The sequence below is a fragment of the Hetaerina americana genome, unplaced genomic scaffold (assembly GCF_022747635.1).
Source record: "Hetaerina americana unplaced genomic scaffold, ioHetAmer1.1.p SCAF_45, whole genome shotgun sequence".
NCBI lineage: Eukaryota > Metazoa > Arthropoda > Insecta > Odonata > Calopterygidae > Hetaerina > Hetaerina americana.
The window spans coordinates 517652-535151 of NW_027287041.1; the positions used below are offsets into that span (position 1 = coordinate 517652).

General features: G+C 37.1%; 3 protein-coding genes across 4 annotated transcripts in view; 1 reads left to right on the forward strand and 2 right to left on the reverse strand.

Annotated features, from left to right (window-relative positions):
• The window catches only part of LOC139693269 (uncharacterized), a 16548-nt gene extending 12346 nt beyond the window's left edge, over positions 1–4202 (forward strand). Inside the window, exons 6-9 of the mRNA XM_071591379.1 lie at positions 736–921; positions 1060–1260; positions 1993–2267; positions 3277–4202. Of these exons, the coding sequence (XP_071447480.1) occupies positions 736–921; positions 1060–1260; positions 1993–2232 (627 nt within the window). The 3' untranslated portion in view covers positions 2233–2267; positions 3277–4202. The remainder of the gene's footprint in view (positions 1–735; positions 922–1059; positions 1261–1992; positions 2268–3276) is intronic.
• Positions 1–17500, reverse strand: part of LOC139693198 (uncharacterized) — an 83204-nt gene that overhangs the window by 32485 nt on the left and 33219 nt on the right. The gene's annotated exons all lie outside the window — the stretch shown is intronic.
• Positions 8406–17500, reverse strand: part of LOC139693261 (caspase-3-like) — a 14309-nt gene continuing 5214 nt past the window's right edge. For both annotated transcript variants that reach the window (XM_071591368.1, XM_071591367.1), the window contains 3 exons: positions 13498–13618; positions 12154–12328; positions 8406–9784 (listed from right to left, as the gene is read on the reverse strand). In XM_071591368.1, coding sequence (XP_071447469.1) covers positions 9529–9784; positions 12154–12328; positions 13498–13618 — 552 coding nt within the window. In that variant the 3' untranslated portion in view covers positions 8406–9528. The remainder of the gene's footprint in view (positions 9785–12153; positions 12329–13497; positions 13619–17500) is intronic.

Consider the following 17500-nt stretch of genomic DNA (forward strand, 5'->3'; position numbering starts at 1 on the left):
CAGTGATATTTTTCAAACAACTACTGCCCTCTCTAGGTCAGGGCAGGTCCTTAGGGAACCTCCTATGTATGCCAAGAATTAGGAAGAATCTTTATCTAAGAAGCCAAGGGCAAACGTAGAATTTTTTAAAATTTCGATGGCTCTGCAGGAAAAAATTGAAAACCGAGAGAGGCTATGGTGATCGCGGATTAGACCTGGTGACTGTGACGTATCACATACTGAGCACTGCACATATCAACAGTATGAATCACTTAAATCGTTCAGAATAGTCCCTTGAAGACATGGGCACATACACGGTAATAATACAGTCCATTGCTCTTCATGAGCGTTTGGTTAAGCAGTTGAAGTATTGAGAATGTCTCAAAGTCTAACTGTAGATGTGTAAATTGTGGTGAATTGTTGGGTTTAGCCATCTATTTGTGTTGCGTTCGCAAGAGAGGGTTCTTGTGTTTTAAACTGAAACAAATCTTTATATTGAGTCCTATTTCAGAGACTATCGTTGGGTGGGACGTTATAACTTGAAGGGAGGCGATGTATACATGTATTTGAATGGATTTATTGGTTCAATCTCTCTGAATAACTGTGTAATGTATCCATGATCATTATATATGTAGATATATGAGTGGTTTTTCCTTTTTGAATGTCAGTCGTGTTAATTTTGGAATTGTGTTGGATGATTGCTGGGTTAGGATGTGTGTTTGTGTGATGTCTGACGCTTGTGGCTTTGTATTTCAGGGTGCTATATCGTCGGAGGGGAGTGTGTTTGCTGGAGGGGCTTGGGGTGGAGAGGTGGGAGGGAATGGGGGGGAATCGGGGCTGCGGGGGACGGAGGAGGAGGAACAAGGCGTCCATAACGCAGTCGTTGTGAAGACCGAGTCCCTGGAGGAAGACGAACTGGCGTCGTGTGACGATAACTCTCAGGTGGGACCCTGAGAAGCATATACTCATATCCCCGTGTTGCGTGGACCCAGACATCCTTGCGTGCTCCCTTGTCCATCTCCCCCTTTCGCCCTAGTTTGCGTTGCGTCCCACTGATGCATGGTGTTGTCCTCTCTTCAGGAGCTGTCGACAAGTGAGGGTGACATCGATCGAGATGGTGACGATGCCATGGATGAGGGCTGGACCGCTTCGGCACAAGGAGACGAGACTGCGGCATGGGCGGCACAGCAAGGCGGTAGTGTGAGTCGAGAAGACGGAGAGACCTCTTTGGTTGTGGTGAAGACGGAGAGCTTGGTGGAATGTGCCGTGGATGAACCAAAGGTACGGTTGTGCCGTTTTGAATTATGATTATTCATTGGTGTGGAGATATGTAATGCCGTGCGGTTTAAGGGTTATTTTGGAGGTGGCACAACGGCTGTGAGATGTATATACGTGGAATGTCTGGATTGATTAAGTAGTAAGTGATTAAGGAGACGTTTATTTATTTTAATTCATATTTGTTATCTAACGTGGTCTCCATTTTAAGTCAATACAGTTTCAAATTTTTAAAACCGCAAATCAGTAATGGCAGGAAAGTACTCAAATTCAACGATATTTAATAACAGGAAAAGTATGTTCAAATGATGTTATAATGGAACTGTTACACTGATGGGTCTATTCAATATAAAGAATTACTTTCGGAAGGAAACATTGCAAAGTATCGGGAAAAATGTATATATAGAAGTACCAATTCTAATTATGTCCCACGCATTTGCTGTCGTGTGTATTATGATCTCCAATGGTACGAGGGTAAAACGAGTTTTTGAATCTATCTTTACTGCTATATGAATATCTATATATATAAATAGGGCTTATATTACTGGGTGAACTCTACCATCACCCATCAACCAAACCGACCTTCTAGGGATGATTATTACTGTGTTTATGGTTTACATATGTATATAAATATATATATATATATATATATATATATATATATATATATATATATATATATATATATATATATATATATATACACATACTTAATATCTCTTTTATATACAATACCAGAGTCCGGAGTGTGTTCCGAGTGCCATATGGAAGGCCAATACCACGGCAGGGAGGTTCAACTTGAAGGGAACCAGGTACTCGGAAGACTTCAAACGTATTGTGGTCCAGTATGTCGAAAGCACGAGTGCGCAACAGGCATCGGAGCATTTTAACATCCCCGGGCGTACCGTGCGGCACTGGAAGCTCAAGTCACAGAAAGTGAAGAAGGCGTTGTCGGGCAAGAGCGGTACAGCTGGGTGAACTGTGCCTGTCTGCAGTGTTATTCCTTGGAAGAGGTTAGTTAGTTTGATTGGTTAGCAAGAGGGGCTTGCAATTGGCTCTCCATTGGGTATGATGTAATTAGAAGCAGTTACACTTCATTCCGTGCGTGGGAAACATATTTTAAGGGAACGATAAGAGTAGAAATCTTTTATTTTATCTTTTTCTCATGCGTTTAAACCTTTAAAATGATGAAAAAAGTAATAAATGAACAGTATGGTGATGGTTTTAATGGGTCGTTACCGAGCTATCACTCCCCTATGGCCACAGTTCAAATACCAGCCACACACAATCAATTTCAATACGTCTTAATCACATAATAGGTGCAATTTTGAGATTATCACATTATCCTACATTGTTTGGACAGCCTAGTACAATTTCTTTCACATGTACCATGATGATTTGTCAATATAACTGTGTTAATTACAATTTTAGGCCCAATAAACCATGCCAGATGATGTTCGGTATGATGTCCACAGACAGGACGTCATAACTATTGACCCCAAGGCACTTTCCCATTGGCCTGATTGCAAATTAACTGTACCCTGTCCGTTGAATGGATTGTTAAATTTGTGAACCTTTGGCACTTTTAATTGTCTATCTTAAAATAATCCTAATGCCTAATTGTTTCTTTAAAGAGTACACCGTCCATTGGTTAGAGCTTAGTTTTTTGTTACCCCTAGGCTAGTTTCTGTTTTCATGGCGGCTTAATGCTGATTCTGGTTGGGCAAAGTAGAGTCCGTTGGATTGGACGTTGATGTTTGTTACCCCTAGACTCCTCATGTAGTTAAGATTAAGGGTATTGATTGGGTTGCCATTGGGTTGAACTGTCCGTCCGAAGGGACGTTAAGTTTTATGATCCCTGGGGGACTTTCCTATGACGTCACGTGTGATTGGCTGTGTTGGATTGTGTTCTGATTGGCTCATATTAAGTCATGTTATACATTTCATTTGTTTTAAATAATAAGTATTATGTCTGTCATCGATTGAAATCATTTTTTAATTCAATTTTGTTTTAATTTTCAGGAAAAAATCCAAATAAGGGTTCTTCCCAGAACAGAATGCACGGCATCGGTTGTGGCTTCCCTTCTCTGCCTGCTAACTATACCGCGGTACAACCGGAAGGATTGATCTAGATCAGTATAAATGGTTTATGAACCAACTGTAACGTTTGTGGAGATATTGTCAGCTTTTGTTGAAAGAATTAGAAATGTTGTCTCTGAAAATGTATCAGTGTACAATTGTCAGGGAAGACGGTATTACCGACACCTTAAACGTTGTCAGTATACACCCTATCGTCACAGAAATTGTCTAGCTAATATGTTCAATTGAACATTATTATTTTTCCACCATTAAATAAGGTCAATGTCCTGTTTGATGAAGAATAAATTATTGTTTATGTTGTAATACTTCTGTATTTAAGAATAATATGTAATGAAGGCAGTATTGTCGATATAATAACAATTTATGATATGTTATATGCATACGTCAGTATTGGCAATGTTGTCTCTTTGTGACGGTAATTGTTATGCTGTGATAAAGACAACATATGCCAAGAAAACCATGAATAAGGACGAATTTGTTTCTGTTGACGGTATGAATTGCATTGGCAGTACGTAAGGCTATTGCCTATGTGGCGAAACTCCGGTGATTTCAGATTAATTTTAGATAATCTGGAATTGTTCGAATGGTATCAAATGGAAAACTTTGATTCATTAATTTACCTCATTGTGGTAACGTTGGGCATTTGCAAAAGAGAGAGAATGATTGGCCGTAATCAGAAAGGAAGAAAAAGGAAGTATTTTTAACTTTCATTAAGCATTCTGTGATTCTGTTGAAGAAGTTTGTATGATTTTGTAAACGTTTTGGTAGCTGACGACGTTTTTAATGTCACTTTGGAATGTTTTTGTTAACTCTGCAAAAATAGTGAATTGTTTGATGAGACTGTGATTTCTGACGGGCATGCATCTCAAATAAACATTTTGATGATAATGGTAATATTTTATTCAATTTTAAATGTCAATATATATATATATATATATATATATATATATATATATATATATATGTATATATATATATATCTATATATATACTAATATATACTACCTTGATCAAAAATTTCCCGGAATAACCACCGTGTGGCGCTCCCATCGTTCCGATTTGAGTTCTGTTTTTTTTGTTAAATTGGTACATCTGTTGTTGATATTCCCTTTAAATCTTAGTGTCATAACTTGACATTTGCAAAAGTTACGTAGCCAAGAGTACATCTATCTCTGTGTGTGTTGGCGATTTTTTACAATTGCAGAAATGGATTTAAATTTGCAACAACGAACTTGTATTAAATTTTGCGTAAAAAACGGATTTAGTGGCGCACGGACGTTGGAAATGTTGGAAAAGTGTTTCGGCAACGATTCTCTAAAAAAAACGGTCGTTTACCAGTGGCACGAGCGGTTCAGAAGTGGTCGTGAGTCAATCGAAGATGATGAACGCAGTGGCAGACCATCGACATCGAAAGTCGGTGAAAAAATTGATAAAGTAAAAGAAATGTTGGTCAATAACCGCAAATTAACCATCAGAGAAATAGCGGAGGACTTGAACATTGCCTATGGATCCGCCCAAGACATTGTGGTTAATGATTTGGGTTTCCGTCGTGTAGCAGCAAAGTTGGTGCCAAAAGACCTCAATTTCATGCAAAAAAGAGACCGTGTTGACGTCGCAAAAGACATGATATGCGAGGCTGAATCCGATCCCACATTCATCAAAAGGATCATTACTGGAGACGAGACGTGGGTTTATGAGTACGACACGCAATCCAGACATCAGGCAAGTGAATGGCGTTCACCAAATGAGCCGAGACCAAAAAAACCACGTCGTTTTCAGTCAAAAAAGAAGGCAATGCTGACGGTTTTCATGGATTACAACGGTGTAGTGCATCATGAATTTTTGCCAGAAGGCCAGACAGTAAACAAAGAGAAAACTCGTGGATTTTGCACCATGATAACGCACCGTCGCACAGTGCTATCATTATTCGTAATTTTTTGACGAAAAATGCAACAAATACCATCCAACAGCCACCGAATTCACCTGATTTGGCTCCCTGTGACTTCTTTCTGTTCAATCGAGTTAAAAAACCATTACGGGGAACGCATTATAGCAGCCGAGAGGAAGTAATGGAAAAATCGCAGGAAGCACTGATGGACATACCGAAAACCGAATATAAAAAATGTTTCGAGGATTGGATCAAGCGCTGGCATAAGTGTGTTGCAGTCGATGGGGATTACTTTGAAGGGGACAATATAGATTTAGATGAATAAACTTGTATTTTTAATATTCTGAATAAATTCCGGGAAATTTTTGATCAAGGTAGTATATATATATATTTTACTTAATATGTAGAAATAAGTTCCTCAATGTTATTAAGATCACGAAAGAATCCATCCAATGAGTAAAGTAGGTGATTAAGTAACCAGGAATGCCTAAGAATACCGTATTCATTTAAATATGGACCCTATTTTGTAAATGTAGACCCTTTCCTTGTAAATGTAGCACCTTTCCTTGTAAATATAGACCCCATTCTTGTAAATGTAGACCCTTTTCCTGTAAATGTAGACCCTTTTATTGCAAATATGGACCCTTTTCCTGCAAAGTAGACCCTATTCTTCTAAATGTAGACCCTATTATGGTCAATATAGACCCTATTATTGTAAATATGGACCCTATTCTTGTAGATATAGACCCTATTCTATTGTAAATATAGACCCTTTCCTTGTAAGTATACACGCTCTTCTTGTAAATATAGACCCTAATTCTTGTAAATATATGCCCTAATCTTGTAAGTATACACCTTTTTGTAAATGTAGACCCTATTATTGTAAATACAGACCTAATTCTTGTACATATACACCCTATTATTGTAAATATCGACACTATTCTTGTAAGTATAGACCCTTTTCTTGTAAATATAGACCCTATTCTGTGTGTATATACCTATATACACACACACCCACATATATATATATATATATATATATATATATATATATATATATATATATATATATATATATATATACTCATATATACAGAAACATATATAAGGAAAAGGGATAGGAACACGTATAAAGGACGAACACAATAGAGGTGGGGAAGGCGGAATCGAACGGATCACAAGAGTAAATATATATATATATATATTTTTATATATATATATATATTATGTATGTATATATATATTTTTACTCTTGTGATCCGTTCGATTCCGCCTTCCCCACCTCTATTGTGTTCGTCCTTTACACGTGTTCCTATCCCTTTTCCTTATATATGTTTCTGTATATATGAGTATTTATTCGCCGTTTGGCGGGATTTCGTGTTTGAATGTATATATATATATATATATATATATATATATATATATATATATATATATATATATATATATATTTATATTAATATAATATCATGTCGGGAATACCAAGTTTGGATGTCTTAAATGCATTTTTAAATCAACTTGCGAGCTATTTTGTTTTTACATTGGTCATATCACTTAGCGAATTCAATACAGGTATAATGAAATGTGTCTTCGTCAAATTATTAGCTGAATTATGGATAAACTATGGTGTTCTGTATGAATAATTAAATTATTATATAAATTTAGATCCGCATGTTTCAGCACCGAGGTCTCGCAAATTATTCATACTCCTATATACATTAGTCGCTTGGATCATGCATATAAAATTCGGGAAATAGATGCCAGAACCAGCCGACTCAAGGACTCCTTCTTCCCACGGACAATACGGGATAGCAACCGCAGGGTTATAAATAGCAAAAATTCCACTTGCCACCCTCAGCGTCTAAAAAATAATTAGTTGTATTTAAATGCATGCTCTTCCACTAACCTTATGTGTTTTGCTATAATAACCCATTCTTTCCGAATGACCTCATTCATGTTCTGTTCATGTTTTTAAGTTTCCCTTTCAATCCCTCGTCCCTCTCCGCGGGGGCAAATTCCTGCTACCTGCAACGTTGGGTCGCATTCCCGGCCTTTTAGAGACTCTTTGGGGGTAGAGTGTTTCGTGGTGCATTTTCATGTGGTGTTTCAATTTCTTGCTTGTTGTGTCCTGGCTTCCGTGTTGTAGGATGGCTTCCGTGCTGCATCATGGGGTGCAGTTTTTTAGTTGTTTTGCGGTATATGTGTTTGCATGAGTATTGGATGAAGGGATTTTTGCATGAGTGTGTGCGCTGTTGTGGGTGTGATTTTCCGTGTTGTTTTTTTTTTTGCATGTGGTATTTTTCCTTTTTACGGTTGGTGACCTAACACCCCCCGCCACACGCCCTTGCGGCGGCTTGCGGGGTATTATGTAGATGTAGATGAATAATAAATTTCACGTACTTCCCCGCATAGGAATTTGAGTTTAGTGATGATGCCACAGTATTCTTTCGTTTATGAACATTGGGCTAACTAATGCTTACATTGACGTGGACTGCCTACGTGTCCGTCCGTCGGATGGGCTGTTAAATTTACTGATCCCTTGGCAGTACTTAAAATATACTTTAATGGTCTTGTTTTCGGCTAATTTTCGGTAGTGTAACGGAGGCTTTAAAAGCTTTTTTAATCCTCATTGATCTCAAATGAGTCACTTTACATCCAATTGAGATATTTCGGACCTATTTTTTTAATCGACGAAAACTGTGATTTTGAAAATAGCGAAATTTTAATTTGAACGGTAACGTAACAGGAACGAATTTGGATCGTATAGGAGGGTAATAGCATTGCGTTCATTCATACTACATGTTCCAGAATGAATCGAGTGATATGTTTATGGCCGTGTGTTGAATGATTTTGGACTCTTTTCATCGAAAGTATGGGGAAATTATGGACAGAAAAATGAAATTTAAATGGATCGCTGATGGAACAGGAACTAATTCGAAACGTTACCGTATAACGGAACATTTAGCGGCTATGGAACGGCCCCTGGAATATTATTGAAATTGGAACAGGAACGTAAGACCATGTCGCATAACATAACAGTATAATTGTTATATATATATATATATATAAAGGTGAGCATACATTAATATATTTGAAAAAAAAACAGCGTATAATCCGTAATTCTGAACTGATTCCTTTATTCTATTCAAATATTACACTGCAATCAATGGTTAATATATAAAAATCAACAGCTTTCATAGAATACGCTAATGCCTCCCTTTTCAAGCATAACAAATGATACATTAATATCCATTTAGCACCATTTAATCACAAATAAATCTCAAAGACATCAAATTTTTAAGAATTAACACTTCTGGAAGAATATGAAATAGCCATAGGGCGGTAAAGAAACAACGAATCTCAACAGTGATTATATACACACGTAATTGCACGGCGACTGAGTATCTGCTCTTTGTTTACTGATAGACGCGGTTTTGGTTTCAATTTCAATGAATTTCCAGCTAATTATACCCATTTCCACGAAAGGAATCGATATAGCGATATCTTACAATATGGGCACTTCAGATTTCTTTAAAACAAATACCTTTTTTATCAGAATTGGATAGAACAACTCTTATCTTCTTAAATCATTGTGATTTCCATTTATAATCCCGTTGGATTTACTCAATTCGGTTGAAAATTGATAAATATATCGTAAATATACGAAAGAAAGTACGCAATTTTGAGATTTTTCACGTGTTTCGCCTTTTTTTTAACTGATTTATTCTCTCCTCCTATAAACTTTGGATAAAAAATCTCTGCATCACGTGATTGTACGTTAAATTACGAAAAGAATAAGCCCTCATAGGACTTAAATAGTCATACTGGGAGTGAGATACGAATTTTTTAAAATTGCAATGTTTTTTCACCACATGTAACCAGAATTAGGTGGAAAAAATATCGTTACTAGGGTTATAAAAAAATATTAGTAACATATCCCATTCATATAGATGCCTACAATACTCGATACAAATGTATCCGGCATTTAATATACAATTTAATACCATTTAACAATTAAACCAAAGATTTTTTTCTTCCCGTTTTCTAGAAAAATAATCCAAAAACCCACATCCTTCATATTTACACATAAAAAGTTAGAAAAATATTCAAATACACTCTTATATTTACGTTAGAATTGATAGGAAGTAGGAAATATGTTAATATGACCCGTGTATAGTCATGAAAATGCCATTTAATCAGGATTATCTCCAAAGAAATGAGTCTAATTAACCATAATGCTTCTTTTTCGAACCAAAACACTTCTGATTATAGGTATACGACTCCACTTATGGTTTAATTTCCTTGTTCCGTAGATAGAATAGCTGCAATAAGGTCGAAATGACTGTTGGCTGTTGCTTAACCATTCTTTCTGTGACGCTCAAAATTGATTTAGTATAAGACGGTTTAGTAAACACGTTGGTATCCGACTCCAAATCAGTTTTCACTTCCAAACCTTCAACTGCACCAACCATATCCCCCTTCTCCAAAACTTTCACCATTTCTCCACCACCAACGTCTGACTGTACACCTCCAGATTTAAATCTGCAAGCAAATAAATCAATTTCCACCATCAAAAACTAAAATATAGAACCATCAGCAACAGAAATCAGTCAGCATAACCCAACACAGCCTAAAAAAAACCTTAAAACCCCATAAGAAACAATAAAAACAAAAAAAAAGTGCCTAAGGATCACAAAATCTCACGGCCTATCTGACGGACTGTTGTATTTAAGGGAATTGCGCAACATACAAGATGTTTGCTATGTCTCTAGAGGTGTTCAGTGTTGCAGTTACGGCAAATTGGATACATTTTAGTTGATTTCAATGCAGAAAATATGCTCAAGGTTCAAAATATCAACATCCACCATGTTTCAGTCATGTTGGCACAGATTTAACAAGACAATACAGTGTACCGCAGTTGAATCTGGACAAATTTCAATTAGAATTTCCCCTGCCATGTCATAGTTCTGCTGAAAGTCTCCCTGGGCATTCTAGTAAGCTATAGGCATCTGGTAAACAATCATAATAACTCAAAATGGCTGGCATGTATACGTACGAGACCGTAGTACAAACAAGAGAGTTGTTATTATCAAAATTGTTCGCCCGGAGCATGATATTTTATAATATTTCAATTCTTTTGTAGTACTTCACTGATAAAACTAACTTTATCATATGAAATTGTGGCTATTAGTATAAATACTTAGGAGATGTTGAATGTGGAAGGATTCGCAAACCAGTTGAGGGAATCTCTTGATAAGGAAATACTCAGGCCCTGAGGAATTTTCCAATTTTTCTGACAAATTTGCAAATTTTGATGAAGATTTTCATCAAACTGTGGATTGATAACTGTTGGCCTAGGGGGAGACAATATTTCTCTTTCAAACAGGATAGTGCAGCAGCTCATTACGTGTCATTTTAGTCCAAAACTGACCTTCAGAGATGACATTACTGACGTGTTCTGGTCAGTAGGAGTTCTGGGCCCCCAAATAATACACTAGCCCAGACTTGAACACCCCCAATCGACTATTACTCATTAGTTTGGAGTCGAAAGTAGAGTTACCAATGAGACAAGGCACCTTAATGTCAATTAATACCATTTTCATGACTATGCGAAGTTTGGATCAATCATTTGCGAAACCTCCATAACGTCACACCGTTACACTCTGTCCAGTGAATCAGTCATTAGAACGTAACAATGTGATGTTACAGAGGTTTTGCAAATGATAATCCAAACTGCACAAAGGCTTAGAGTCAACTGCCCCCAGCCTTTGTCAATTTTAAGTTTATCGTTTGCAAAACCTCTGTAACGTCACATCATTAACCTCTGTAGTGAACCAGTCATTACAACGTACCGATGTGTCATTACAGAACCCTGCACAAAGGCTGGGGGTCAACTGCTCCCAGCCTTTGTAAAGATTAAGTATATTGTTTGCAAAACCTCTGTAACATCACATCGTTAACCTCCGTAGTGAACCAGTCATTAGAACGTATTGATGTGATGTTACAGAACCCTGCACAAAGGCTTGGAGTCAACTGCTCTAAGCCTTTGTGGAGTTTAAGTCTATCTTTTGCAAAACCTCTGTAACATCACATCGTTAACCTCCGTATTGAACCAGTCATTACAACGTACCGATGTGTCATTACAGAATCCTGCACAAAGGCTGGGGGTCAACTGCTCCCAGCCTTTGTAAAGATTAAGTATATTGTTTGCAAAACCTCTGTAACATCACATCGTTAACCTCCGTAGTGAACCAGTCATTACAACGTAATGATGTGTCGTTACAGAACCGTGCACAAAGGCTTGGAGTCAACTGCTCTCAGCCTTTGTAAAGTATAGTATATCGTTTGCAAAACCTCTGTAATGTCACATCGTTACTCTCCATAGTTGTTAACCAATCATTAGAATAGAGGTTGAGCATCTAGTTTTGCATTGAACTGGGCAAAACTTGGAAGAGAGTCATGACATGCTCAAGGCAGTTTAAAGTCAAAAATAAATGATATGTTTTCAGATAGATTTGAAAGTTACGCGAAATCAAAGTCTATAAGTAAAAATACAAGGTTTACATCAATTCGGAAGGTGTAGGTCTGAAAATACTATGCAAGACCATTATTTGCCATTTATAAATGAATAATCATGCAGCTATTCTATTGGATAAATATAAAAACAACCATTGAAGAGACGATTTGGTCAGCAGCTATCAACACAGTGACAGAAATGATGACAAAACCCTTTAATTTGGTAATTCAAATACCTTATTTTAAAAAAAACTGCCCAAGGGTCACAAAATCTGACGGCCTACCTGACGGACACCTGGTATTGTGGTATTTTTTACGATAAAATCATATCAATACATAACTTGGGATTATAACTAATGAAGATAAACAAAGAAATAAAACTTTTTAATACTCACTCTATTGTTTTAGTCTCGATGAATTCATAATAGGCCACGCAATATGAAGCAAACGTCAGTATTTGGAGAATGTCATCTTTTTCTTCATCTCTCTTCATGAAATCCTTGTCGAGAGCATAGCAGAGACTCTGGATGAAATATGATCCATTTTGAGGATGTCGCAATGAGTAATACCCTGAAATAAACAATAAAAAGCCAAAAATAAGGGAACTTAACACATACACAGGAGCATAGGGGCCCAATAATCACTTTCCCCAAAGACCACGTTTCCGAGCCACATAATAACTATGACAAATATTCATAAAAATCATCAATAATTTTCATACACATTAAAACTAAGAAGAAATTTATCAACGTAATCCTTTTTAAATGAAAATAAAAGTATTAAAAGGAATATAGTGTCTTAATAATGACTTTTCCCACATACCACGTTTCCGAGCCACAGAATAACTATGATAAACATTTTAGAATTCACCATCATGCTTTATATTTTAAATCTAAGATGGAATTGATTGTTCTTCATCTGTACACAAGAATTAAAAGGAACAAAGGCTTAATAATGAGTTTTCTCAGTGGCCATGTTTCCGAGCCACAGATTATAGTACGCTACACATTTAAGTATTCACCATTATGTTTTATAAACCATAAACATAAGTTGGTATTTATCAATGTCTTCATCTGGACATGAACACAGAAGTATTAAAATGAACATTGTGGCTTTATCATGCCTTTTTGCAAAGACCATGTATCTGAGCCACAGAATATTTATGTTACAAACTTTTATATTTACCATTACTTTTCATTTATTTTACAACTAAGATGGAATTTATCAATTTATTTTTCTGTAATTGCAAACAGAAGTAATAAAAAGGACAGCGACTAAAATGATGCCTTTTTCCAAAGACCAGGTTTCTGAGCCATAGAATAACCATGATAACATTTTCAACCTCAGGTGGTGATTATTAATGTCTTCCCCTTTACAAAAGCTTATTCATTACATTATCTGGTAATTTCAATGTATTTTTTCAATTTTCTTAGTTTCATTACAAAACACTGCCAACAATTGATGCTGTCAACGTCTCACAATTTACAATAGCAAATTGACTTAGATCTGTCAATTTTATAGTCAATTTTCAACAATCCCATGTTTCCGAGCCCTACAATACTAAACTGAACATCAATGTTTCACTTGCATATCCTTTAAATGTTAACTTAAGGCATCAATTGTGCTTCTGCTGGACAGGATCAAATTGATTTCTGCCGATTTGAATGACATCTCTGAGTCAGGAGGAGTACCTTCCAGCTTACACTTGTGATTTGCATTGTCCCTAATTGCCTACGTACCTTCGGATTGACTCTTGGCAATTAAAATGTCAGAATGTACGGGTAAAGATATCATTTTTCTCGGTTGAGAACCACTTTTGGCGACATATACTCCAGGCTGTCCCTCCGCACCCCGGCATGCCTTCAAGAAGGAATAATGACGGCCATACTACCTTGATCAAAAAGTTCCCGGAATAACCACCGTGTGGCGCTCCCATCGTTCCGATTTGAGTTCTGTTTTTTTTGTTAAATTGGTACATCTGTTGTTGATATTCCCTTTAAATCTTAGTGTCATAACTTGACATTTGCAAAAGTTACGTAGCCAAGAGTACATCTATCTCTGTGTGTGTTGGCGATTTTTTACAATTGCAGAAATGGATTTAAATTTGCAACAACGAACTTGTATTAAATTTTGCGTAAAAAACGGATTTAGTGGCGCACGGACGTTGGAAATGTTGGAAAAGTGTTTCGGCAACGATTCTCTAAAAAAAACGGTCGTTTACCAGTGGCACGAGCGGTTCAGAAGTGGTCGTGAGTCAATCGAAGATGATGAACGCAGTGGCAGACCATCGACATCGAAAGTCGGTGAAAAAATTGATAAAGTAAAAGAAATGTTGGTCAATAACCGCAAATTAACCATCAGAGAAATAGCGGAGGACTTGAACATTGCCTATGGATCCGCCCAAGACATTGTGGTTAATGATTTGGGTTTCCGTCGTGTAGCATGCCAAAAGACCTCAATTTCATGCAAAAAAGAGACCGTGTTGACGTCGCAAAAGACATGATTTGCGAGGCTGAATCCGATCCCACATTCATCAAAAGGATCATTACTGGAGACGAGACGTGGGTTTATGAGTACGACACGCAATCCAGACATCAGGCAAGTGAATGGCGTTCACCAAATGAGCCGAGACCAAAAAAACCACGTCGTTTTCAGTCAAAAAAGAAGGCAATGCTGACGGTTTTCATGGATTACAACGGTGTAGTGCATCATGAATTTTTGCCAGAAGGCCAGACAGTAAACAAAGAGTATTATTTGGGCGTTATGAGACGTTTGCGTGAAGCAATTCGCCGAAAGAGACCAGAAATGTGGGCAGAAAACTCGTGGGTTTTGCACCATGATAACGCACCGTCGCACAGTGCTATCATTATTCGTAATTTTTTGACGAAAAATGCAACAAATACCATCCAACAGCCACCGAACTCACCTGATTTGGCTCCCTGTGACTTCTTTCTGTTCAATCGAGTTAAAAAACCATTACGGGGAACGCGTTTTAGCAGCCGAGAGGAAGTAATGGAAAAATCGCAGGAAGCACTGATGGACATACCGAAAACCGACCGTAACTTTTGCAAATGTCAAGTTATGACACTAAGAGTTAAAGGGAATATCAACAACAGATGTACCAATTTAACAAAAAAAACAGAACTCAAATCGGAACGATGGGAGCGCCACACGGTGGTTATTCCGGGAACGTTTTGATCAAGGTAGTATATCAGACAAAATGAACAATTTTTAGCGCAATCACCAGAGAATATGTATTAAATTCACGCATTTCTATGAAAAAAACAATGATTTTAAAGACAGTATGCAGACATGATCAATTCAATATCATCGACAAAAACAAAGACACAAATTAAATTGCATTGTACAACCGTGCGGGTATTTACAGGGTCCATTCCATAAGTAATGCAAATGATATTCTCACATCGCACCTATTGGTCGGAATGCAACCAAACCACTTGGAAGGGGTTGGCTGGACGTTAAACTTTGCCACCAAACCAGTCTCAGTGCTCTCAAAGCTGTGGAAGCAGCAGTATGCAAGTTACTGTAAACCTCAGCATGTTGAACACGCCACAAAATAACTGGAATCGATGATCAAGCAATGTTAAATCATTAAGTTTAGCCCTAAACTGATAAAATCTCTTAAGAGTAGATAAACAAAATGATTGATAAAGCTTACGGGGACCCTGCTCTGTCTCACTCACAAGTTTTGAGGTGTTTAAAGGCCTTAAAGGAGGACCAGGGAGAGGTTTTCGATGAACAACCATCCAAAGAATGTACTTTGAAGATTTTTAAGAGTTTGCAGACAAACCTGTTCAATAAATAAATTTTTTTTCAAATATATAATTGCGTTACTTATAGAACGCACCCTGTACTTGACAGTGGAATTCCTCAAAGATTTAAAATTGTACTTTCAGGTATAATGCAATAAATTATCACTCTTTTCACACATACGTCATTTCTATCACTATTATAGGGTAATAAATACAGCCGCTTAAATTTGCACCATTTTCAGTTCTCCATCAAATTCTAACATAGATATGGCATGGTTTTTTTTATTGGTTTTTTTAAAAATAAAACTTCAATACCTTTGGGAACAGGGCAGACCCTGAACAGGTCAGGTATATTATTTAATAATTAATTATTATTAATTAAGATATAGTAGGGTTTAACATAGAGATAAGCCTTATTACAAAGCTAGCGTCGGCTTAATAATAATATGAGCTTCGGCTGAAAACTAACACAAAAATGCACGTAGACCACAAAAAAACGACCTTCAGAAGCACCCCTGGTATGGGCATGTGGAAGTAACATTCCACCCTCAACATGCATGCTTAGGTTTGAGGTCATTACATTATCATCCAGTGTAGTATTTAATGAAGCGGAAGTGTGGAGATTTTCTGGTAACACAAACAAAATGACTTCTAGAAGCACTCCTGGTTGGCATGTGGAGGTAACATTCCTCAAACGGCGTGTATAGATTTGAGGTCGTTACATTATCATCCAGTGTAGCATTTTGAGAAGCAGATGAAGTATGGAGATGTGTTCAAGTATTACAGACAAAATGACTTCCAGAAGCACTCCTGGTTGGCATGTGGAAGTAACATTTCCCCCAAAAACCCATGCATAGTTCTGAGGTCGTTACATTCGTCCAGTGTAGTATTTTGAGAAGCGGATGAAGTATATAGATGTGTTCTTGTAATACAAACAAAATGACTTCCATAAGCACTCCTGGTATTGGCATGTTGAAGTAACATTCCCCCCCTTTAACATGCATGCGTAGGCATGAGGTCATTACATTCACATCCAGGGTAGTATTTTGAGAAGCAGATGAAGTATGGAGACGTGCTCTGGTAACACAAACAAAATGACCTCCGGAAGCAACTGCTGTGGCATGTGGAAGTAACATTCACCTCTCAACACGCATGGTTAGGTTTTAGGTCGTTATAATTCATCCAGTGTAGTATTTTGAGAAGCAGATGAAGTATGGAGACGTGTTCTAGTATTCTGTGCTATATATGTCAACAATTGCGAGTTTAAACCGCGTGACTATTATAAAAGTGACTCCTCCTGAGATTATAAACACTGTTTAAAGGCTGTTTAATATGTGGTGACAATGGTGTTGATTGGTCTACCGTCAATCTGATATGGGTAGTAAAACTTCGTGGTTACAAGTCTGGAAAAGCCAAAATTTTTGATAAAACATATTTTAACTGTGTTTTCAGATGCTTGCCAAGTTTATTTGACTGATTTTCTGGTACGAGGGGCTACGGTAAAATTCTTTTCAGTATATAAAGACTATAAAACACCTGCGAAGTTGAGTTTGTCGTGTTTAAAACACAGCAGCCTGGCCAGCCAATAATAATCTTGCAAATATGACATTAAAATGCTCTTCCAGACATACCTGGAGAGGCTATTGCGAAAGCTTAAGGCATTTGAAACGATTCCAAGAGACCATCCTCCTTAATCCCACTTAATGCAATGTCTTGTATTGTGATTTTTATTATGTTATTCCTTATCAACTAAAAGTACTACCTCAAAGGGTAATAATCATTACGGCTCCGATGATTATAAGATGAAGGTACAGCTGTCAAAAAGTCGAGTGGATTTGAGTTAAGTATTAAGAGTTTGTCGGTGACGGAATGAGAAAAGCTTGTCACACGTTGGGAGAAACATTGAGAGGCTTAACAGTGACTATGTTGACAAAGAAATATATGATTTGGACTCATATTTTAATGTACT